At 37.3% G+C, this 26,213-nt stretch overlaps 1 protein-coding gene across 6 annotated transcripts in view; it reads right to left on the reverse strand.

Annotated features, from left to right (window-relative positions):
• acox3 (acyl-CoA oxidase 3, pristanoyl) overlaps positions 1–24,429 on the reverse strand; it is a 66,362-nt gene extending 41,933 nt beyond the window's left edge. Inside the window, exons 1-12 of one of the 6 annotated variants that reach the window (XM_059033353.1) lie at positions 24,256–24,429; positions 20,252–20,326; positions 19,642–19,836; positions 17,953–18,186; positions 17,424–17,498; positions 16,601–16,690; positions 16,118–16,261; positions 13,947–14,035; positions 4,724–4,820; positions 4,008–4,190; positions 3,648–3,770; positions 3,178–3,298 (exon numbers count right to left, since the gene is read on the reverse strand). In XM_059033353.1, the coding sequence (XP_058889336.1) occupies positions 3,178–3,298; positions 3,648–3,770; positions 4,008–4,190; positions 4,724–4,820; positions 13,947–14,035; positions 16,118–16,261; positions 16,601–16,690; positions 17,424–17,498; positions 17,953–18,186; positions 19,642–19,761 (1,276 nt within the window). In that variant the 5' untranslated portion in view covers positions 19,762–19,836; positions 20,252–20,326; positions 24,256–24,429. Of the gene's footprint in view, positions 1–3,177; positions 3,299–3,647; positions 3,771–4,007; positions 4,191–4,723; positions 4,821–13,946; positions 14,036–16,117; positions 16,262–16,600; positions 16,691–17,423; positions 17,499–17,952; positions 18,187–19,641; positions 19,837–20,251; positions 20,327–22,943; positions 23,685–24,255 lie in introns of those variants that run through there. The other 5 variants (XM_059033360.1, XM_059033359.1, XM_059033343.1 and 2 more) reach the window with 5 other exon arrangements.
• Between the last annotated feature and the right edge of the window lie 1,784 nt (positions 24,430–26,213).

Consider the following 26,213-nt stretch of genomic DNA (forward strand, 5'->3'; position numbering starts at 1 on the left):
TCTTTATAGTAGTGCATACTGATAAATCATCTCCTGATCACTCGATTTATCACCAAACTCCTCAATAATGCTATCCATCATTATTTTATTACTATAACATCTCAAAAAGCGTGGCAAATGTCCATGATTTTCTTTGAGCGCAGGATGTTTCTGTCCGTGTTATCTCTGTGTTGAAGGGACTACGCGTATTGCTCAGATCCGTCTCCGTTTTTTTTTTTTTTCTCGGCTTCTCCTACTTTTTCCGGAAAAAAAACAACAACTTGGGACCTGTGTATGACGTCTTTTTGATGTTGTAAGACAGGGTCCGACATAGGACTGGAAAGGAAAAATTGTAATGTCAGACCTGGTCATTGACACTTCAATACAAAAAGCGGGCATTCCAGGTTTCCCAGGTTGCTTAGAACACATCAATGTGATCTGGCAACAAATTCAATCAGCTAAAAAGGAGAGGAAGGAGCTCCATGTGACATTCCTGGATTTGGCTAATGCATATGGTTCAGTGCCACATGAACTACTTTGGGCAGCATTTGATTTTTTCAGTGTACCGATGACAATAACAAATTTAGTGAAAGCCTATTTTGGAGATTTGCAATTCAGTTTTTCAACTTCAGAATTCAGCACTACATGGCAATGCCTAGAGGTTGGAATAATGGCAGGATGCACCATTTCTCCACTGGCTTTTACCATGGCAATGGAAGTAATCATTAGGGCATCAAAATGGGTAGTAGGAGGAGAGCGCTTGGCTTCTGGAATGCGACTACCACCAATTCGAGCATACATGGATGACATGACAACCATGACTACAACAGTAGCCTGCACTAATCGATTATTGGGCAAATTAACCAATAACATTGAATGGGCACGAATGCAATTCAAGCCCACTAAATCAAGGAGCATCTCTATAATTAAAGGCAAAGTAGTAGATAAAACATTCTTCATTAATGGTGAGGCAATACCAACAGTGTCTGAGAAGCCAGTGAAGAGTCTTGGGAGATGGTACGACGGGGATCTAAAGGACACAGTTCGTGTGGGAGAAGTTAGACAACAAGCAGTGGAAGGGTTGAAGAGCATAGACAGCTGCGCTCTACCAGGTAAACTAAAACTCTGGTGCTTTCAGTTTGGTCTACTGCCGAGGTTGCTGTGGCCACTGACTGTGTACGAGGTTTCTTTGACAACAGTAGAGAAGCTGGAAGCTTTAATCAGTTCATACATCAGGAAATGGTTGGGAGTTCCACGCTGCCTCAGCAGAGTGGGACTTTATGGTAAAGGAATACTGCAGCTACCAGTCTCTGCTCTAACCGAGGAGTTTAAGTGCGCCAAGGTCAGACTGGAAATGACATTAGTAGAGTCACGCGATAAATGCGTAAGGGAGGCAGCACCTGTGTTGAAAACTGGAAGAAAGTGGGCGGCAAAGAAAGCTGTGGAAGATGCAAAGGCTGCCCTTCGAATTGGTGATATCATGGGGCAAGTTCAGCATGGAAGAGGGGGTCTTGGTTTCAGTTCAACTCCTCCTACATGGCACAAGGCGGCCCCAGCTCAAAGAAGGAAGCTGGTAGTCAACGAGGTGCAAAAGCAGGAGGAGAGGATGAGGTGTATAAAGGCCATTTCCCAGGCCAAACAGGGAGAATGGATGAGATGGGAGAGTGTGGAACAACGCAAGATTGGCTGGCAAGACCTATGGTCAATGGAACAGAGCAGGATCAGTTTCCTCATCAGGTCAACATATGATGTTCTCCCATCACCACAGAACCTAAACCTCTGGGTAGGAGAGGATCCCTCATGTCCTTTGTGTTCATCACCTGCAACATTAAGGCACATTTTGACAGGATGTAAGGTGGCTCTTAGCCAAGGACGGTTTACTTGGCGCCATGACCAGGTGCTGCGATGTTTGGCCTTAGCATTGGAAGACAAGCGTAACATGACCAATAAGTTGCCACCTGTTCCATCAAAACATTACACACAAAAGACAACATTCCTCCGCCCAGGAGAGCAACCACCAAGAAAAGGTGTTAAAACCAATCCTCGCCCAGGACAACTGGAAGCTGCTAGAGACTGGAATATGCTGGCAGATGTTGGTCAACGGCTTATTTTTCCACCTGAGATTGCCACCACTAACCTTCGACCAGATATTGTCTTGTGGTCTGGATCAGCACGCCTTGTTCACCTGGTAGAGTTAACAGTGCCATGGGAGGACGCTGTAGATGAGGCGTATGAGAGGAAGAAACTGCGGTATGCTCAACTAGCCACTGAAGCGGAACAGCGAGGATGGAGAGTTCGGGTTTACCCAGTGGAAGTGGGTTGTCGAGGATTTGTGGCACACTCTACAACCCGGTTTCTCAGAGACGTCGGATTCAGTGGCCAAGAGTTGCGTCGCACAGTGAAGAACTTATCTGAAGCAGCAGAGAGGAGCAGCAACTGGCTGTGGTTGAGACGGAAAGATTCTGGCTGGGGACAGGTAAGTAAGCTGGGCTGAGTTGAGTGGGGGACGGAGGGGGGTGATGCTGGGACGCCAGAATCACCGTCGAGCCCTCTTGAGGTGTCGTGGGCTAGTCGACGAAACACTGAGGATGGAAGGTGCCCACTTGAAAACCCCAGAGATGTACCCTACTTAGCTCAATCCAGACGGTTGTCATGCTGATGCGCTGGGGAGGCCGCACTTTGGTTGATCCCCGGAGCCAGCATCGCAGCCGTTGTGTGTGCTGATGCGCCAGGGAGGCAAAATAAGCTGATCCCTGGAGCCAGCATTACACTTCAGCCATTAACACCAGACAGAAGGATATCTACATCATCATATGGAAGGAAACGTAAATGGATGGAGACGCATATGGATCACATTAGTTTACTGTAAAGCTACGTCTTAGTTGGTGCTTATCTTGGCGAGAGCCGAGTTCAAATCAGCATGAAGTTTTAACATCTACTCTCGTGTAATGGAAATCATGACATAGGACCGCAAAGGGCTAAGGTCTAGTGATACCCAACAATGCAGATCAAATGGCAGATATTTAATGGTAAACGAGAATCAATTCACATTTCAGTGTTCATGATTTAATACCTTTTCATGTGACATTTAGAACCGTGCAGTATATCTGAGCAATGTTTTAATCTAAAACAAAAAAAGGTATTACAAACACATAACAGAATAAAGTTAGTGACCGAGTCAATTGCTAATCTACTTACTGGCCAAGTAGCCGTGCCCTCCGCAGGCTTCCCTGCACTCTTGAATACCACGCTGAGCTGTCCAGGAACCCAACGGTTTGCTGGCACAAGATATGGCGTGGATCTCTCGGCCAAGTTCTGACTGCATCATATTATAAACAAAGAGTCAGAAGAATAGACATCATTAGGCTGCCAGGGTGTTAATCATACAGATTCAAATTCCTCAGTCGAAGGCTGGATGTATAAATCATGAGTTCAAATTCTACACTAAACGCTGCTACATAACACTTGTTACTATATCTCCTTATTGGTAGCTAATCCAGTGGACCAATGCAAATGGTGATATATCTACAACACAAAACTGGTATAAGACATTCTGCTGATTTTCAGCATTGCACACACACACTCTGGAGACCACACAAGTACTTTCTTTCTTGATATTAAATAGAAGCAGTCATTTTACAATTAAAAAATACTGTTTCATTACTTACCTGTCTTTCACTCTTGTCCTTCATCATTAGGCCGATTTGAAACTCAACGAAGTTCACAAAGAGAGTTTTGGAAAAATGGTCCAAGGCTAATACTGCAGCCAAATAGGGAATGAGACGCCATTGCTAAAACAGAATGGAAATAAGAGCAATGGTCTATTTACGGACGTCATTGGACTAATTCATTTATCAGAATACAGCAAGTAAAGCAAAAAAAGAAAATAATGTTTTAGTGAAAAAGCTTGGCAGTAAGAATAAAATCAGACTTGAAATAAACTATTTTTTAAAAGAATATTAACATTCCTAACTAATACAGAACTAAATGGACTAACAGCCTAAAACCAAGCTATTTCCCATCAGTACCTGCATTTGATATTCCAGTACTGGTATCTCTTCGTTGTCCTTAGGGCCAAACTGCCGTCGTGTTGCTGAATAACGGATTGCTATTGTTATGGCAAGTTTGAGGTTAATGACTCCCATTCTAGTAATCGATACTCTGCCACCTGACAAAGCACCAAGTGAGGCACCAAATCGCTTATTGGGGTCCTTAAAAAAGAAATGTTATATTTAGTATAGCAGTGTAGAACACAATGCTATCGTATGAAAAGGGTATACAGTACAGTTACTGTAGTCAAACAGCATTCTGCTCTGAAATTCTAAATGCCTACTGGATTTTATTTTTCTAGTTCCAAAAAATGTAAGACTGTGAAAATGTAAAAATGTAAGACTGTTAACTCTGTTGGCTCCAACTACTCCATAATGTACTTGGTCAGCTACAGATAAAACTTGAATAAAACTCACTATCAGATCAATAGTAGTCTTTTAGCATTATAAGCTCAATTGTACAAATGATATTATGGGTCTAATATAAAAAATTATATTTCATTTGGATAAAAAGCAGACCTACTACTGGAATACATATTATATATATATATATATATATATATATATATATATATATATATATATATATATTTTCACTCAAATTCCCAGCCACAAAAAAAAAAAATCTTTGTTTTTTTAACACTTAAGTTATATTAACGGACTTCACCCTAATGGAACAGCTAAACCTCCATTACTTTGAAAGGTGTGACATAATGTCCTTCCGGTGTGACATCTCCTGTTTTGTTCAGCAGGTTTTCTCGGGGTATTCGCACATTATAAAACACAGCAAACCTGTGAATAAAAACAAAGAAAAAAGCTTGAACGAACAATAGAATATCTTGCACACTTTTTCCTTCTAAACATGACATCTCTACTATTGTCAAGAAAAAAAAAATCACTTTTTACCATATTTCAGTCATAACAGTGTTTGAAAGAGACTTTTATATAGGTAATATATATATATATATATATATATATCACATGTGTAGTGCATAACGTGTCATTTTACATTCTTTCTAACAGACTTGGGGTCAAATGCAAATTTAAATATGATGCCGATAAAGGTCATATACCGGCACAATACAAATTTTTTTTTCGACGGTAAATGCCGTTTATGTATCACCTGATAAAATACCGTGATGTTAAACACCGTTACCGGCATGATAAAGGAGACGGTAAGTTTTATGAATTGTACTAATATTTGTATAGACTAATCAATCAATTAATGTCTGTTGTATGGAAAAGTATTTTAAATGTATTTGGGATAAGTCACATATTTGTATTTGCATTTAGTTTTGGTAGTGAAGGTATCATATTTGCATTTGCAAATTCAGAATTTCAAAAACATGAAGTTATTTGCATTTGCAGACCCATGTCTGCTTTCAAATCATCATCATGCTTATGTCCACCTGTCTCCACTATATCCCCAAGCAGGGATATGCATCCCCAGTGGAGGTATAATAATATGCTAAAATATTTCCCAAGTTGTATTACAATTGGATAAGCATTTCTCCAGATAAAATGTGAAATATGTATGCATCGTTATATTTTAGCTTTTTTACAATGGTCTTTATTTATATCTGCATCTTTCAAGAAATGTAAGACATCATACATTTGAGCAATTAACAACAATTCACATTTCTATAGCGCTTCTATAGAGAAAGAAAAGCTATAAAAACAAAAGAAAACGCAGGCAGAGAATAAAAGGAACATTATTTTACCATAAAAACGCTACACTATAAAAGTGTGTTTTCAATCTTGTTTTAAAAGCAGTGACACTTGGTGCTTCCCTTACAGAGCTAGGCAGATCATTCCAGAGTTTTGGGGCCCTATACTGAATATAATCTGTGTTTTTTTTGTTTTTTTGTTTTTTTTTAATTTGTGAGACAGTAAGCAACCAGGCATACTGTGATCTGAGTTGGTGTCTAGGAGTATATGGTATTAAAAGATTATTTAAATACCTTATAAGTTAGAAGCAACAACTTAAAATCTATCCTGAATCGGACAGGAAGCCAGGCAGAGATACTAGCACAGGAGTAATGTGATCTCATCTCTCAGTCCCAGTTAAAACTGTAGCTGCAGCATTTTGTATAAGTTGTAGTCAAGCTATAACATGGCTATGAGTACCAGAGAATAGGGCATTACAATAATCAATTCTAGAAGATACAAAAGCATGCATCAATCTCTCGGTATCTGAGTGGGAAAGAATACTTCTCAATTTGGCGATATTTCTTAGAAGATAAAAAATACATTTTAGTACTATTCCTGATGAACAGAACAATTAAGAGTCTAAAGCAAAAAAAAAGTATACAATTTGAATTTCAAAAAGTACAAAAAGAAAATGTAGTTTTGATTGCAAAAAGGAGGGCTCAGATAGAAAAGCTATTTTATAAAACGTGTTTTCAATCTTGATTTAAAAACAGTAAGAGTCCCAGCTTCCCTGACAGAAGGCGGCAGAGCATTTCATAATTTAGGAGCTCTCCAAGAAAAGGCTCTTCCTCCCATATTATTTTTATTCACCCTGGAATAACCAGCAGCCCTGCATCCTGTGATCTAAGAGGGCGGTTAGAAGTATAAATGGTCAACAATTCCTGTAAGTAACCGGCTGCGAATCCATTCAGGGTCTTATAAGTTAAAAGCAAAATCTTAAAATCAATTCTAAACTGCACAGGGAGCCAGTGTAAAGAGGCCAAAACAGAAATATGTTCACTTTTTCTGGTTTTAGTCAGAATTCTAGTGGCAGTGTTCTGAATGAGCTGTAAATGAGAAACCACAAACAATAAAACTAGTGTGTTACTTATTACACAATTAATTGACAGCGTAAAAGCAGTAAAATAAAAAATAAAAATAATAAAAAAAAGTTTAAAATCCCTAACTCAAGGTTTGCTTTGGATGACTACACATGTTACACAGAGGGCTACAGGGCCGGTGCAGTTCACAGGAGGCTGAGCACTCACATAAGTGAAAAAAAAAAAAAAAAAAAAAAAAAAAAAGAAGGTCAGCCAATCACTCGCTTTGCTTTTATAGCCCCTCTGATTCCCGTGGGCCAGCAACTGGTGACTTATGAAAAATGAAAATACTGCTACAGTATACTACAAAAATACAACATGCAGCTTCAGCCCTCACAAAGAAATGTACCTTTAAATGTAAATTATTTGCTTTGTTAGCGAGCCAAAAGCCTTCAACATTTGTTACCCAAACTGTCAGCCACGAAAGGCTCCTTATTGTATTAAAAGCCAAATAACATGGATTCCACTAAAACATGCAATAGTATTGCCAGCTTTTCACAATAATCTAAAGGGACTATGGTGGTGTGCATAATATCCTACATTTATAAAACAAAAGGGCAAAGTTTCCTCTTACTGTTCTGTAAGGAAACAAAAATAGACACCAGTATTATGAAACTAGCAACAAACAACGCAGTTGGTTCTTGATAGTTTTAAAGTTAAAGTTTTTCAGAAATAAATATGAGCAAACTTTGCAATTAAAATCAGCTCATTACATTGCTAATGTACATATAAAAAGTAATCATTGCTGTGTTGCTACTGCCATGATTTAATTGGGTGGGAATGAGACATTTGTAACTCAAAGTAAATGGGGAGGAAAAGTTTGGAATAAACAAATGAATAGTCCCGGGTGGCTCCCAAAACTACTAATCTAAGGTCACTATAGTTGAAACTGAAATATATTCTTTAAAACCACCAACCTGAGAAACGACAACAGAGGCAGAGTTTGTCGTAAACTCTGAATCATAACATCATGTGCCTTTAGCTGTTAACTGCTGGGCGTTTATGGTTAGTGGAGGAAAGTCTCTCAGAAACACAGCCTTGTTGCAGTTGTTCTAGACAGAACCATGCCGAGGACAGACAGTGTGCAAACAAGAGCCAGACAACAAATGGTCTGTAGCAATCTGGAATAAGACACGAGTCACAGCAGCCGTCAGCACTTTCTAACGGACATGGAAAATTTCACAATTTCTCTGGAGTACAGTCACTTCATGCAACATATTTTAATTGGTATGAACTTCCAAATATATGTGTGACATTTTGAACCAGAATAATGCTGTAGTTAAAAGGCAACATACTTTAACTTCTTTGTTAAGATCTTTTGACCCAGAAAAACACAACAGTGAAACTGCAGTACCCTCAAATGCAGTGTCATGGTTTAACTACAGAATTTTAAAAATGAGTATTTCTCTCTTTTGTTTTGGAAACATTACTTATGCACACAGCCTTTCAGCACTTCAGTCTACTAGATGTTTGTGTCTGGTTACTGGAGAATTTGGTTGATCTGTGAGCTTGGCTACCATTCAAAAGAAAATGTCTAACTTATACCCCTGTAACATACCCAACACTGTCGTGTTTTATCAAACATTTACACTATGCGGGAAAATGCTGCAGGGCACAGGCTGGGGATTTAGAAATTATTCTATGACAATCTAACAAAGTTATAGTAAAGTACTGTCAGTGAAAGTTGTTTTAACTTGTGTGGAACTAAAATTTAGAACAAAAGTGAATAACCCAATAACCCAGGGTCAGTGGCTCCTATGGCACTGTTGATAAGCTGTTCTATAGATATATGTAAAAATCTGTCACATGCAGACAGAAGGATGCACTGCAGGGGATAATAACACTATTTCAAATGATGTTGTTAAAAAATTGGAACAGACCAAAAAATGCCTCAGACAACTTAGAGTATTGAAACCAGTGCCTGATTCTTGATATTTCACATCCATGAGTATTCCAGGGTGCATTCAATAATGCGGTTTATTTTAGAGCAGTCAGACATCTGTCATGCAAACTGAATGACATTAGATTGCAGATTTCGTAGCATTCACAATGTCACTGTTTTAGCCAAAAGGCACGAAACATGATTCTGCGGGATGTACTTGCCCTTGGGAGATCTGTACAGCTATCTTTGAAGAACCTTTCAAGGTTTTCATAATTAAATTAAGCATTTTTAAATAAATGACCACAGTCAAAGTCATAAATCAGGTAGGAAATCCCTCTACTGGCCAGGGATCTCAGAAGTGCAAATGGACAAGATGAAGAATGTGTTTGCTCAGCTGTGAAAACTCTAATGGATTTCAGAGTTCAGCTTGGGTGATGCAGATACAAAAAAAAAAAAAAAAAAAAAAAAAGATTATCTTTTTTAAATGGTTTCTGCAGGAAAAGAAAGTACACATACCCATAGGCACTGAATTAGTTATATTAATAATAATAATAATAATAATAATAATAATAATAATAATAATCTTTATTTTATAAAGCGCCTCAAATCTCTGTACAAACACAAAAAACACAGAGAACCATATATACATACAGCATATTAACAGTATATGTAATATAAAAAGAAATTACACAAATCAAAAACCAAATCATGATAAAAATGCCTGAACGTAAAAGTGTGTCTTTAACTGTTTTTTTAAAAGCATCAACGGTCTTAGCATCCCTGGTATAATGAAGAATCAAAACACATATCAAATGAACACACTATTTAAGGGGTTGCCAAGTATTCCAAATTTAGCTTGTTAACTTTTTATATTTTTAATAGAACTTATTTTTTTTGTAACCTGGTTATTTTGGTCAGATTAACTGGACAACTGTGAATATTATGAAAATATGTTAACAAGAAACTCCAGAAAGCCATTACGTCCATGATTGCACAGTCAGAAATTGATTACAGCAATTATTTTAATCTTTTCTTTTTTTTTGACAAGTGTGACACCTCTGAAAATTCAATATAGAAGCACCTGTCAGGACGTTAGTAAGAATTACACATCACGCCACAGCAGCAGAAAGGAATAAATAATCAGACGGTGCAGTTCATACAGATACGTAGCAGTGCATTATGCAACCACATCATGACCTCTTTGGATTTGTGCTCTATTCTTTTGGACTGCCCAATTCTGATGTGGTCTAAATCTTTTTCATATTTCCTGGGTAGCAGTAGACGTGTCAGCCATTCTCCCATGCTTTGTGTCGTCTGCAAATTTGACAAGTTTGCTACTATAAGTGGATGTAGATAAGACACATCAGTGGTCCAAGGAGCCCAGCTACAGTTTTCCCCTCTTACAACTACTCTCTGCTTCCTGTGTTTTAATCAGTTTTGTATCCTCTTGCATGCACTACCTTCTATTCCCACTGACGGCGTGAGGATTAGTCTTTCATGTGGAACTTTGTTAAAGGCTTTTTGGAAGTCCAAGTATATACTGTCATAGACTCTTTTTGTGCACATCACTGCACTGACTTCTAAGAGGTTTGTCAGACAGGAGAACCTTTTCTGAATCAGTGTTGGCTGCCTCCTATCATGATACTCACTGGGTTATTCTAAATTCAGTAGATCCTAAATTGGTATTGTCGCTGTGGTTAAAGAAATAGCAGTATAGAGTTAAAGAAATTAGCTAGAACTGCTCAAATATATATCCATAAGTTGATGGCTAATGACATTTATTTCTGTTTTTATGACATCAGCATTGGCAGCATGTCCATGGTCAAGTACTAAAATGTAGTTTTTGAGGAACTAATCAGGGTAGGTTTTTATTTCAAGCATTTTAAAATGTCTACTGAAACCTAATGTGGACAAATTGTTGTTAGCAACAGCTTTTGTGTGCACTTGATGATTTAAAATGCCCAGGACATGGTTAGAACATTATCCAAGGATGAAATGGTCCTTGAGGAATGGAGTTTAGTTCCACTGCACACTAACAGACCACTCAGCAAGATCTGATAGCTTAATAGGGACTTCTTTCTCATTACTTCTGAATATCCACAATGTCTTTTGTAGCAACATGATTTTCTACTCCCATTAAGGCAGTAGTTGTGAATCCATTGCATGTACTCGAGTATTCAGGGAATATGTGAAAACTGTACTTAAATGTTTATTTTATCTTTAAAAGATAACAGGTACAGATTTACTGCATTATTGTTTTGTAATACTTCCTTGTTTTAAAGTACAGCAATATTGACCGTTTCATAGTTTTATAGGCAGTTTCTTTTTTTTTTTTTTTTTAAATTCTAAGCGTGGAATGCCATCTAGTGGAAAAATAATATACTGCATTTTATATAATTCCATGTTGGCATGATTTAACAGTCAGAAAAACAAATAAAATATTGCCTGGATAAGTATTCTAAACACGTAGCACCAGAATCAAAATCCTGTTTTCTATTGTAGCTACTGATGATGCTACATATGCAAATTAAGAGGATAATATGAAAAAAAAGAAGTGTGCTGCACTGAGAACCCCAGCAGAAATCAGGCAGAACTAAACTGGAAGTGTTATTTAAATAACAGATGGTTGCGAAGTTTCTGCTTGATGTGTGGATGAGCAGCCAGCACAAGCTTAGTTCTGTAGTTATTTGCATGAGTAGATTTTCACCTACTGTATTCTATTACTGTGAAATATATAATATAAGTTGGTGGCTGCAAACTAAATCCACAAAGTGAAACTTCTTCAGGTGTATGTGGGTATTTAAAGAAACAGATTGTACAAAAGCTAAATACAGACAAAAAAAAATCAAAAATCAAAAAGGTTTTTCAGAAATCTATCATTTTTTGCATTGACCAGAATCTGTAACATACTAAAAATGCCTTATCCGGTCTTTGTAATTTAATACTGATGAATAAAACAGTTGGAAGAGGATCAAAAAAAATAAAACATCTGTAAATGCATTACAACCTTTTCATACAATTATGATAGTGATGTCTCGTTTTTACAGCTGCATTTTATCAGGAGTGATTGATTTGTATTATAGGTAAATTAGAGCACAGTATGTTTTGTTTTATTGTTCATCAGGTATATTGTGCCCTGATGCTTTCCGTCAGGTTGCAGCATCTTTATCTGTAACTAGCACAACACTACAAGGTTTTCTGCTTGCATTATGATGGTAAGGTTTCATTCCCCTACTATACCCACTTGTTCTCGCTTGCCTTCCGTGCTCCTTAAGCCTGATATCTGTTATCAGCTGTAGTGTTGCTATATATTTTTTTCTTTTCCCCCTTGCATCCACAATGTTGTTGAATTATTTTTACATCCTAGCCTAGTATTTACTGTATTATGCACTGTTTTTCACTATTTCATGTATTGTTTATTTCACTGTATTTAATGCATTTTTCTTTACTTTACTTCATCTATACATATACAGTGCCTTGCAAAAGTATTCAGACCCCTGACCAATTCTCTCATATTACTGAATTACAAATGGTACATTGAAATTTCGTTCTGTTTGATACTTTATTTTAAAACACTGAAACTCAAAATCAATTATTGTAAGGTGACATTGGTTTTATCTTGGGAAATATTTAAGAAATAAAAAAACTGAAATATCTTGCTTGCATAAGTATTCAACCTCTGTGCTTTGGAAGCTCCCAGTTTACACCGATGAAAGAAACTGCCCTAACGAGGACTCAATTACCTTACCATTGGCCTCCACCTGTGAACCATTAAAGTTGCTGTCACATTTTCTGGATAAAAACTCCATTATTGAAGGATCATTGGTCAGGCTGTGAATCTGAAAGAAAATGAAGACCAAAGAGCATTCTACAGAAGTTAGAGATAAAGTAATACAAATGCATAGATTAGGGAAAGGGTACAAAATAATATCCAAGTGTTTGGATATCCCAGTGAGCACAGCTGGATCAATCAGGAAGTGGAAGCTGCATCACACCACCCAGGCACTGCCAAGAAAAGGCCATCCCTCAAAACTCAGCGCTCATACAAGAAGGAGACTTGTGAGAGAAACCACAGAGAGGCCAACAATCACTTTGAAGGAGCTACAGAGTTCAGTGGCTGGGAGTGGAGTAATGGTGCACCAGTCAACCATATCAAGAGCTCTGCATAACACTGGCCTGTATGGGAGTGTGGCAAGAAAGAAGCCGTTACTCAAAAAGTACCATCTGAAAGTACGTCTAGAGTTTGCCAGAAAGCATAACAGTGACCCAGCTGCGATGTGGGAAAAGGTTTTGTGGTCAGATGAGACCAAGATAGAGCTTTTTGGCCAAAACTCAAAGCGCTATGTGTGGCGCAAACCTAACACTGCCCATGCCTCAAGACACACCATCCCTACACTGAAGTATGGTGGTGGCAGCATCATGCTGTGGGGATGCTTCTCATCAGCAGGGACTGGGCATCTTGTTAAAATTGAAGGAAGAATGGATGGAGCAAAATACAGGGAAATACTGCAAGAGAACCTGCTTCAGTCCGCTAAAAAACTGAAGCTTGGGAGGAAATTCACCTTTCAGCAGGACAATGATCCCAAGCACAAGGCCAAAGCAACATTGGAGTGGCTCAAGAACAAAAAGGTGAATGTCCTACAGTGGCCCAGTCAAAGTCCTGATCTCAATCCCATTGAGAATCTGTGGCACTATTTGAAAATTGCGGTCCACAAGCGTCGTCCAACCAACCTGAACAACCTGGAGCAAATCTGCCAAGAAGAATGGGCCAAAATCACTCCGACACTGTGTGCAAAGCTGGTACATACTTACCCCAAAAGACTTAAAGCTGTTATTGCAGTGAAAGGTGGCTCTGCCAAATATTAATGTGTGGGAGTTGAATACTTATGCAAGCAAGACATTTCAGTTTTTTATTTTTCTTAAAAATATTTCAACATAAAACCAATGTCACCTTACAATAATTGATTTTGAGTTTCAGTGTTTTAAAATAAAGTATCAAACAGAACGAAATTTCAATGTACCATTTGTAATTCAGTAATATGAGAGAATTGGTCAGGGGTCTGAATACTTTTGCAAGGCACTGTATATATATATTTATTTTTAATACATAACACTACCTACCGGCATCAGCATTATATGCTCAATTGACTGGTTCCCTTGCTGGTATTAACACTACTTACTGTATCTATTTGGGAGGAGGGGATTTCTTACATTTGATACAACCTGCATCTTGTACTGTATCCTTACCCATTGTCCAGGCCATTCTGCCCAAGTTTCTTGCCCATATCTCCAACCATCACCCCAGGCATGGGAAGAAGTGTCTTTGGATCTCTGACCTACAAACACAAATATTTCACTGTTTCTGGCATAGACACAGAAAACAAAAACAGTATATGAAGTAAAAACATTCTGAGCATATATTGTGAACACATTACCTTGCATAAACTTGCCAATTAAATGTAATGAGATTTCCATACAGATTACATATATTAAAGATTAAAGTATATTGAGCCAAAATCAGCTATTACTGTAGGAAACTCTGAGCAGCACATAGCTACTTTTCATATTAGAGAAATATAATTTAAAAAAAATCCTGTCCAAGGTGCATACAGCCAAACTTATCTTCGAAAATAAAAAACACACATTTCAGCACATTCTTTGAAAAAAATCTTTCATTCTTTTAACTGTTACGCCCCCTGGCCAGAAACCTCTAGGAAAGAAACCAAACTGATGGTTATAAATCAGAATATTAATGGCTTTGTACAGTTCATTACCTGATGTAATACTATTCCTGTTTTTACATAGTGTCAGATTAAAAGGTGAATGTCAACACAATGAATCAATATGTTCAGCAGCAAATATTGTCCCCTCTGGTCTCTAGCGCAAAGAGATATCAAGCCAATGTCATTGCAGAAGACTGGGCTCTGCTTAGCTCCACTATCCAAAGAGTCAGGTATGGGGAATTCGATCGCAGCAGGTAGACAGCAGAGTGTAGAATGAGAAAAAAGGTTTTTATCAAATCAGTCAATTTTATTTTTATATAACGTTTTTCCTGTAAAACATCTCAAGGCGCTGTACATAGATTTACATTAAAACAAACAAAATAAACATTGCATTAAAAAGATACATTGAAAAAGCTTTTAAAAACGAAGCCATTAAAAAAAAAAAAAAAAGGACTCAATACAAACGCCATAACAATTTATAAATACCGGTACATTAGAAAAAAGTCATTAGAATACTTAAAAAACAGTTAATTATCAAAAGCCAAGGAAAATAAGTGTGTTTTAAGTGTCAATTAAAATGTTCTACAGAATCAGCCTCTCATAAATAGTGGCAGTGGTTCCAAAGAGCAGGAGCACAGGAAGAGACGCTCCGACCTCCCAATGTAACGCATCTAGTTGATGGAACAGCCAGCAGCCCAGCTCCTGAGGAGCGCAGCTGACGCCCAGGGACATAAAAATGCAATAAATCCGTCAAATATGAACGACCAGTTCCCTGGACAGCATTAGGATCTTAAATTACCCGATAAAAAAACAGTAGCCAGTGTAGTGATTTTAGGACCGGTGGAATGTGTTACATTTTATTTGTGCCTGTCAATATCCTTGCAGAAGCGTTCTGGACTAACTGTAGCTAGTGTACCAGTTTAGAAGATAACCCATACAAACAGTGCCTTGCAATAATCAAATCGAGATGTTACAAAGGCATCAATCAGAATCTCAGACTTTTTGTGAAAGGTGAGAATGGATTTTGGCAATATTGCATAGATGGTAAAAAGAGGATTTAACCACTGATGAGACTTGAGCCTCAACACTAAGTTTCGAGTCTAAAACAACCCCCAAGTTTCTGGCTGAGGTTGATACTGGGTGTATAATTCTTAGATTGAAGACTGATAGATTGATAGTGCCAGGTCACAAGACTGAGAGTGACAGAAGGTAGAGTCAGAGAGAAGGGCAGAACAGTGCACAGGAATATAGCTAAGACGTGGGTTTGTTATTTTGGCATGGTCTCAGCCCATAAGGACCCTGTGTTATTACTACAGCAATAAAAAGCTCTCAGAGAATTAACTGAGAAATAGTTGTCTGACAATTAGTAACGAAAAAAATTGAAATAGAGACCGCAATGCTACGCTACAATATATATAAATATATATAATTTTTGCTGTAAAATGAGGGGCATCCATATGTAAACAGTACAACATACCCAGTATAGTAATACTGAAAAAAAAGTACACTGTCCATTCATTTTCACCTACTACCTAGTACATTGTCCATTCATTTTCACCTACTGCTTCAAAGATTCTGTTAGTATATTTTAAAGTTGCATATTTAGTATCTTTAAATAATGTTATGAGCAACCCAAATCCTTCTGTTGTTATGTCAGTTTGTGAAAGTAAACGATTGCCCTCAGTCACACTTTACCTGGACTATGAAAGAATGTAGCCCATGGCAAAGTCCATCAGGTGTATAGAGCTGTGCGTAAACCACAGCATGCGTGGCAGTCTTCCCAAGGTTTCCAACCCAAAACTTGGCAGCTTCAAAGTCAGGGGAATTGATTGTAAATTCCTGCAGAGTACAAAAAACACTGAAACTTGATCACAACTCGACAGCATTTAAAATGGAAAAGCACATTGTTACTAAACCCTTGACAAAATAAAATAAATTATAGATATTTTTGTTTTGTTTTCAAAGCTAAAAATACGATGAAGATGAAGCATTTGCAATGACTACAGTACTTGAATAAATAATCCCAAAGCATGTATTCATGGCATGCAATATACTGTACATAAAAGCATGTAATTGTATACTGGATAATGTGATATTGTGGTTTATTCAGTACAGATTGTAATGGACACAAATTAAGTAACTAAGAAGGTAAGACTAGTACATACTAAATGAACTTACCTGAGTATTCGGGTCATATTTTGCAGTTGTCCTCATAGCTCTGGTATTGCTACCATGACTCATTTCAGTTAGCGCAAAACAGCCAAATGCCTAGACAGAAATAGCGTACAAACATACAAACAAGCAAACAAACCAAAAATATTAGATTCAAATAGAATTGGGTGGTGTTTGAGGTTACTCGAATGGAGCTTCCTTTATATGTGAACATGTGAAACCTTTATAAAAAGGTACAGTATGCCATATACATAGCTAATGTAATAGGAAATGTGGTATAAAATAGAGACCAGTGTTGAATGTAATGTTTCACATAAGCTGATAAAATGTTTCAACAGAGATTTGTGAGTTTAAGTAAGTTTTATAAATCAAGTATAATTCCCTAAAATCAAGCAGTTTCCCAAACATGAACCTCCACTAACTCCTATGAAAGCAATGTGGTGCAGAGTCTTGTACAGAACATATTTCAATGCCGATGAGATAAATAAATCTGTGTAGCAAAACCTGCATGTGAAAGACCCAGTTCATCATTGTTTACACCTGAATGGCAATCTATATCAGCTTTATTTATTTATTTATTTATTTAAATCTTCAAACGTAACCCCTGTCCTCAGGGACAATGCACTTTCAAAATATGTGTATGTTTCTTGTTTTGTTCTGAGAGCACTAAATTGGAGCATCGGTCATCATCATTATTTACAATGCACTGGAAAGATAATCATTGGAAGAATAAGCAAATGAACTTTGATACCGAGGAACATTAAAAGGTGGGTGTCGGCCTAGAACAACCTAATAGTTACAACACAGGAAAAAAAAAAAAAAATCTTACCTTCATTTGGTCTATGTCTTGGACAAATTGTTCGTGTCTCTTAGATCCAGAGTTGCCAACTGTCCCACCAAACATCTGCAATAAAGTAGCGTTTTTAATATGTATCTTATGCCAAATGTGAAATCTCCCTAACTTGTTATCTTGCGATCACGTGACAATGTACAGGTTTAATAAACAAACATCACAAAGGCTGTGATTGACAGCACATAACTGAGTTTTTTTTAATAAAATCCTCAACCTGGACAAAATGAAACACCTAATAACTTGTCATACATATATTATAGCTATAACTAGGCACAGGTAGCAGGAATCAAGTGTACTTGGGAGTAAATTCTAAATTAAGGCTACATTCAGAAAGCCATTTTGCAAACGACCAGAGTTATGTAACTTAGAATTCAATTCTGCATACCCATTTCACACTTATAATCACAATCTTGTATGTGTTGTTTCACTTTATATTTAATGTCAGTAAATTGCACAACAAAACAAAAATGTTCCACATGAGTAGCTAGAGTATGAGAACACTCGCCTGCGTGTTGAGGAAATATTTAGCAGATACGGACCAGTCGTACATGCCTAAACAGTCATTAAGAGCAGTTGCCTTGAAAGGGTTCTGCATGATCTCATCAGCAGTGAGGAAGTTGTGTTTAAAGAGCTGCTTGCACCGTAGGAAAGTCAGCTCGCGTTGTTTTTCCACGGAGACGTCTTCACCAGGTTGACGGGCAAACACTAGGTTATTTTCTAAAGCCGAGAAAACGTTTCGCTGCCAACAGAAGACAAAAAAGTTGCATTTAGTGGTTGCTCAGCTCTGCTCTGATGTGAATTTGATTTAGGTTCTTGTTCAGATTATTAACATCATATTCTAGAGGCATTATGTATATATATATATATATATATTAAAATTAGAGAAAACTGAAGAATGTGTATTTTTTAAAGTATTGACTATTAAGCCTTTATAATAATAATAAACTTTATTTTGTATAGCGCCCTTAAAAGCAATCATCTCAGAGCGCTTCACAATTAATAGTACAGAAATAAAAAAAATAAAAAAAAGATTATACATAAAAAAGCATAAAAATCATAAAAACGCCTTTCTAAAAAAGTAAGTCTTTAAATTAGCTTTACAAACACTCAAAGAAGCCGAGTCCCTGACCTCTAGTGGAATTGAGTTCCATAATTTGGGGGCATAACAACAGAAGGCCCTGTCGCCCATAGAGCGCAGGCGAGCAGGCGGGACACACAGCAGTCTGAGATCAGCAGAGCGGAGGTTGCGAGTAGGAGTGTAAAAAGATAAAAGATCTGACAGATAAGTCGGAGTTAGCCCATGAAGAGCCTAATATGTCAGCATTAAAATTTTAAAATCAATTCTGAACCTGACAGGCAGCCAGTGCAAGGCCTCCAAGACAGGAGTGATGTGATCTCTTGAGCGGGACCGAGACAAAATTTTGGCTGCAGAGTTTTGGATAAATTGAATTTTAGTGAGGATGCTATTAGACACCCCAGCGAGCAGGGCATTACAGTAATCGATCCTGGAGAAAACAAAAGCATGAACCAGTTTTTCAGCTGCAGGTAGAGAAAGCATGTGATGCAGTCTGGCAATATTTAAGGTGAAAAAAAGAAACCTTGATAGTATTCAGCACATGCGATTCAAAAGTTAACCCAGGATCGAAAATCACACCCAAATCAATGTTCCATCAACAGTCAGATTTAAAGCATTGGTTTTTCCTAGCTGGAAAAATTATTATTTTTTAGTGCACATAAAGTGTCATAATACAAAGAAATGGCTGTCTAGCACCATGGACAAGTAGACATATATACAAGATTGTTCTTACATGCATAGTTTATGAACTGCATATAAAAGTACTTATTCCTGTCAGATGCCAGATTTGGCTCCCTCATCCAACTACAGTCAGTTTTGAGTTTTGTTTTTCATCTGAACCTCCTTTTAGCTCTTATAACTGCGAATTGGGCTAATTAATGAAACCTGAATGTTTCCAAAAATACTACACTGTTACTAAATTGCAACAGAAAACCAAAGCCAGGTGACTTATCTGGAAGCTGTTTCTGTATATAACCAAGGTGAATTAAATTATAGAGACATAGTTATAGCCCAGACAGTGCTGTAGTAACATCAAAAAATTGTATTCAAGCTGCATTCTATATTTGATTTTAGACTGCAGTACAAACACTCAAATTCATTAAAGGGCTAGATTCCTACCTTGAATTCAAGTATGTCCTTGCCTTCTAAAAACTCAATCATCTCCTTCCAATTGAAAGAGGCTTTTTTACGATAAACATCCAGTGGCCCACTGGGGAAATCAAGGAGACTTCTGTCCATCTTATTTTGATCTTCTGTATTGCTGTTTAAGATAGATGTTTTTTGTTTGTTCCCCCCACTCTAAGGCACTATGTTCTATAACAAAAGAAAACATTAGAATTACACATTTTTAAATCAATATCAAATCACAAACAAAGTACTAAATGCCCAATCTTTATAGTACACAAAAATGAAGACACTAATATCTCAAATATAAAATAACAGAATACACTAGAAACAAAATCTAATGAACTAAAAAAAATTAACTATTAATTGTGATCTTCTTTCCTAGACTTCTTTAGATGTTAGTCAGGTCATGTGCTAGTACTATCAACAGAAATGAATGTGTTTGTTAGGTAGTTAGTTACAAGCGTTTTAATGATGTGGTTAAAGAAACGGGCTTGTAACCAGGAGGTCCCCGGTTCAAATCCCAGCTCAGCCACTGACTCACTGTGTGACCCTGAGCAAGTCACTTAACCTCCTTGTGCTCCGTTTTTCAGGTGAGACGTACTTGTAAGTGACTCTGCAGCTGATGCATAGTTCACACACCCTGGTCTCTGTAAGTCACCTTGGATAAGGGCGTCTGCTAAATAAATAATAATAATAATGGAACCCCTGGTTACTTGGTGGAATAAGGGGAAACACATATCACAAGCATCTCAACAGCCACAGATCAAAGCAATGTGTGTGGCAGTGGAACGGTTATTTTTTTCATGGGCTACACCAGTAATACAACTTAATTGAGAAAATCGTAGAATGCAATCGGTTAAAGTGTATTGTCTATCAGAACCTTTATGAGTGTCACATGAGCTCAATGTCAGCCATATTAGGCCAGAAGTCAATGTGAAGATCACCAACAGATGCAACATGCAGTGCTTATAAACCTTGCAATTATGAAGTCACTACTTCAAATGGTCTCTAATGTGGGGCTTTGACACTGTAGCAGTTGCAGCTTGTAAAGTGGCTCGCCCAAATGCAAATTGTAAATTTTGTAAAAATGATCAAACTTAACTTCTAGATCTGTCTTGACCTATAGACTTGACCTGTCCACATTACATAACCGATCTTGAGAACCACTCAAAAACATTTTCATTAATCCAGCTCAAAGCGTCGACACCGAAGTACCGTTTCATGTTTAGCCAGGCTTAATGTGTACGAACACTATTAAAATAGTTTGATTACAGTTCCTAGCAGCGCAATGGACTCTGGGACTTAATATGACATAATCCCACCATGCACTGTATTTTATGTTTACAGCCCAGCCCGTGCCCAAGGAAGACGTAGCTCTTAGCATGAACGTTATGGCTTTGTTTCTCAAAAACACAAGATTCATTTGTGTTTCGTTTTGAACTCTGAAGTTCTCCTTGACCGATTTCATTGGTCCAAATATCAATGTGCCATGATTTCGGCATTTGATCATGTTGCTCTATGATCCATCATTTTACAAGAAGCCTGAGAAATTGTATACGGTACAGCAATATTGATAATCATTCTCAACTCCTTATGCGCCTGTTCTGAGTACTGTATTTGTAATGTCCACGTGCCAAAACTTATCAAAAAGCATTCTAGGATATTGAAGGATACACAAAAAATGTAGTTTGGTATTACAGCGTCCACACTTCTGACAAACCACAGTACTTGATGCGATCTAATTCAGAACTGGATTCGAGACTACCCTGAGGTGGTCTTGAGTCCGGTTCTTGAGTTCGGTATTAAAATCTGCGTAGTGTTGATGCTAACCATATGCACCTTTAAGTCGGTTTAAAGACAACTAATACAGTTTAAAGGCATTGTGTGGACAGGGCCTATAATTATCAAACATTAATCAAAAACCATTCAATTATTAAAATAAACTGTGGATTTACCATACTAAAATATAGGCTCCACTAAAGGGATGTTTAATAATAGTGCTTAAACAAACTCGCCTTTGCAGAGTATGGCCAAAAGGTTATCCCTGTGAACAAGGTGCATCATAACTTAGAAGCAAATAACTTCATAGCTTAACTTCTGATAAATAACAATAGATAATTACAGTCATTTTAATGACAAACTTTAAATAAAACATATTTTCTATACACAAACTATCATGGGTGAATCAAAGTGTCAGTTGCTTGTATTTATTTGTATTTTTGTTTTTTAAACAGTGTGTATTTGTAAAGTCTGCTTGAGACAAAATATGCGAGTCATTTGGCCATCAGTATACATGGCTGCCGTCAAAAAATAAATCAAAGGATGTCATTAGTTAAGATGTGTCCCTGTAGAAACGGTGATGTGTAAGAGTCCATCTTCAAAATGAATGGTGACTATATAAGCAGTTAACATCATAACATTGTTGTTGGCTACACAGTGCCCTCTATGATAGTGGTTGTCCCTAGAACGTTATTGCTATTTTGGTGCTTCTGGTAGATCGTTTTAAAGATCTGTCGTGAGCAGGAACACAGAGTTAAAAGTTTCCAACTGACCATAGTGTACCCTGTATGAAAAATATATAAAAATGGGAAATACTGCTTCATCAAAATCCAGTGCTGTTGGAGATTAATATGCAAAGGTCAGCCCAATGTCATTTAAGGTAGAAACCAAAGTTAGGATTACATGGAGCCCTGGCAGTCTAATAGCAAAAGGTATACTAGTTTAGCGATTATAAAAGCAGATTTTTTAAGTTTCCATCTCAACTCCACGAGTCACTTACCTCAGTTGTTAGACGTGTACATTTACATTAAATACAAACATTGTCATTTTAATACAAAATGTCATCAAAATGACCGCCAACATTATATTATATAAGACGATGTATTTAACTAATTTACAGCGACCCTGACTCAGAAACCGCAAACAATATCAAACGTTTCTGCTTTATTACACAAACATTTGAAACTCGAATAGCACATCATGTTTTTATTTAGTTTTTTACACAGCAAACAATAAAAACATTCTGGATGTGCAAGTGTTATTTATGTATTTATTTTTTATAATACATAACTGTACTTTTTGGTAAAAACGAATTGGTGTTAAGTCATTGACATTACACAATCATACTGTCGAGAAAAGTGTACGCAGCAAGAGTTGTGCTGTGCTCGTGTACAGACAAGTGCTTTTTTTAATAATCGTCAAATGCAAAATAGTATTAATACAAACACTGTATCATGGTACTGCATCAAAATTGTCTAAATAAAATACTTTAACAAAACTTGGATTTGCATTACCTTAACGTTCGACCAGGAATGACGACACAAAAGCGCGACAAAAAAGATCTAACGCTGATCAGCTGGTGTTTTTCGTCTTGAGCCTAGCTTCTTCTCAACTTCTGGAAAACCGAAGCAATCTTGCAATAGTTTATGCCCACCTTTCGTTTTGTTGAATATAGTCTTTTAGAAGATTAAGTAGTGATAATTATGCGTGACAACAGCTTCAAACGTCAGTTCCTGCGCACGAATGGCGTGTTTTGGTAACGCACAGAAAGGGACTTTGGACAAAGTTCAGAGCACAACACACCGAGTGTATCGAAGGCTAGTGTGCATGGGCCGTGTTCCTCTATTTGCATAGTTTCAGTTATTTTTTTAAAAATCAGATAACAAGATAAATGTCTGATAAAATTAGTAGAAAATCTACTGGCAGTAGCTCTTGGTTCGAAGGGCACGCATTCACTGCTGCTAGAAATCCCGGTGATAAGCCTACTAGCATTACTAGTACTAGCTACATATTAACTGCTGTATTTTGAAAAAATCATTAACCACTTTGGTAGTAAAACTGAGGAGGGAGTCCGGCTTGAGAGCGTACAAAACAGTGAATAAATTACGCTTAAAATAATAATCACGCTTACAACGCGTCCCTAGGTTACACAAAAGCTGCTACTGCTGCAGGAAAATTGGCAGCTACGTTTCTATATGCAACTGTCGGTGTCAATAGAGATTTCTAGTGCGTTTTATAAAACACAAATCTAAAGTATACGTCTAATCATTTTTTTGTGATAAAATCAGACCTTTAGGGGCGGGATCTCTTAATTCGTCATCATTGTGTGCGTCGTAGCGCTTGGAGACTTGGAAGATACAAAATCTGATTGGAGGAGGATCTGAGTCTATACAGTTTTGTGATTTGAAAATAACAACACTTTCAGAAATAACATTTGAAGACCCATGCATGGTATCGGCAGACGGGTTTTGGTCAGTCGTAGATGTCTGGATTCACAAACTCCATGTTGTCAATAAAATACTGTGTGGTGGTGGTGCAAAAAAAGCGAAGAGAAGAGAGGGGTTCATGTTTCAGAGTTGGGATAGCGCTTGTCTGGTTTGGTATAATGACATTAGAAATTAAATTAATAATATAGAACTATTTAAATGAAAAAAATGACGTTTACCTCAATCAACCTGTATGTAAAAAGGGAAGCCTGCGTTTCATTTTACGGTCATTGATCCCCAAAGTAAATGCAGACGACGTTCCCTTCAGAGAAGTACTTGTGAAAGGTACGGTCGTTATATTAAAAAACAAAATACTGTATGCTACTAAGTGAACACATACCTGGTCAACAGCTGTCCCTGTTCCTCTGTGGCATACGCCTGAACAATATTATTTCCCTAGTTATTGTGTTCCATCTCCGAGTGACCCTAATCTTTCCAAGTACACTTCATTGCTGGTGTAGCATGAGAAACTGCACCTATGACTAATGCATATCTTCAGCGCTGTTGTCTTTACCACGCATGCGCATATTTATGACGTAAAGGGATACACTTTTGCATATACCTTTGAGAAACTGCAGCCCTACTTTATTATATTAATATTCACATTTAGCTGTTTATTTTTTAACAAAACATGTTGTTTTATTAATAAATGGGTTGTTCCTCTTCCTCCTTTTTCAGTGTGCTATGTGATTTCCATAGCAGTATACGTTTGAATGTATTTTTACGCCTAACAAGTGTTTTTATTTTTATTTTTATTTATTTATTTATTTATTTATTTATTTATTTATTTTTGTACACAGGGCGACTTACAGTCGTAAACAAAAAATACATTTCAAGAATCACAATACAAGTAGTAATACAATTAATTACAATTATGCCACGGTTGAGTAAACCTTCTCTGCAAACGATATACACAAACATAGTAATACTTATAAACATGTATTTCATTAGCTATTCAGTGTGCTTGCAAAAAAGCATCGCGTTTACTAGTACTGTTGTCAGCGATTACATTTAAAAAAAAAAAAAAAAAAGAATGAACCAAAAAACGGTTTAATTGAGGTCTAAATCTGAAAACGGGTCTTCAAAAAGGGTTATTCAATTTCAACGTGCCAGCAGTGGTTTAATTTAACCCATGTTGCAGTCTGTTGTAGTCCACCAGCAGTGGTTTAATTTAACCCATGTTGCAGTCTGTTGTAGTCCACCAGCAGTGGTTTAATTTAACCCATGTTGCAGTCTGTTGTAGTCCCCCAGCAGTGGTTTAATAGTCCACCAGCAGGAGGTTTTTCCAACCTCGGAGTAAAACTTTGTGAATATATTGCAACATCAGGTAAACTGCTATTAAAATATATAATAATCAGCTATATATATATTGCACCTTTAGCAAAAATAACGATAGGTTACGGATGTAACCCCGGTTCCCTGAAAGAGAAGATGACCGCCAAATTGAATACTTTTGGGATATGACTGGCCCTTCCAGTTTAGGCCCAGTGCCCCCCCCAGTTTCAGATTCTAAATTGATTCAGTACCGTCAGCTTCCAGTTCTAGTGGTAGATGCCCGCTGGAATGTCTCAGCACCAACTGTGAATCAAATTTAAAATCAATCCGCGCAAGTGCTGGCTTTTTCTTTTTTGACTTGCTGTATTTTTAAGCGTAGTTCAGTGAAATATTTTCACCTCAGGTCAGGGTTGTGGGTAGCTAATGAACAACGTTTATTGATTCTAATCCCACAAGTTTCCGTACAAGCAACAACAAATGTCTTACATTAAAACAGCGACACCCTGTTAGATTTCCTTTTTTTTTTTCAAAAAAAGAAATGAACAGTTTAAACCCAATACATTGCAAGTTTTTCCTTTACAGCGTTGCAATACAAACAAATACAAATCTTTCAACACCGAATACATTACATAACTTTCCTGTCTTTTTTTTTCTACTCAACTTTAAGTCTGTTTGAATTATTTACAGTCTCTATAACTCCTTTGTTTTTCTCAGTCCTGATAATGTTTTGGCACCCTGGTGGGCCTCCCAAAGTGAGTAGTTTTCACTCCTTCTGTACTCCTCTTTGCTATTGGTGTTGATGGCATTGGAGAGCGCTCTGGTGATTTTTTCTTCCAGGTTGACACTCTGCTCAGGTACTCTCTCTGCAGGTAAAGGTAAGTCCTCAACAGTCTCTGGTTGTGTCTCTGGGAAAGTTGTTTCTCTTGTTTTCAGCAAGTGTCTCCGATTCCTTCTGACTATATTCTCATTTGGCGTTTGCACTATGTATGACCTTTACTGGTCATGCTTCCCTAGCACAATAGC

The sequence above is a fragment of the Acipenser ruthenus genome, chromosome 1 (genome assembly GCF_902713425.1).
Source record: "Acipenser ruthenus chromosome 1, fAciRut3.2 maternal haplotype, whole genome shotgun sequence".
Classification (NCBI taxonomy): domain Eukaryota; kingdom Metazoa; phylum Chordata; class Actinopteri; order Acipenseriformes; family Acipenseridae; genus Acipenser; species Acipenser ruthenus.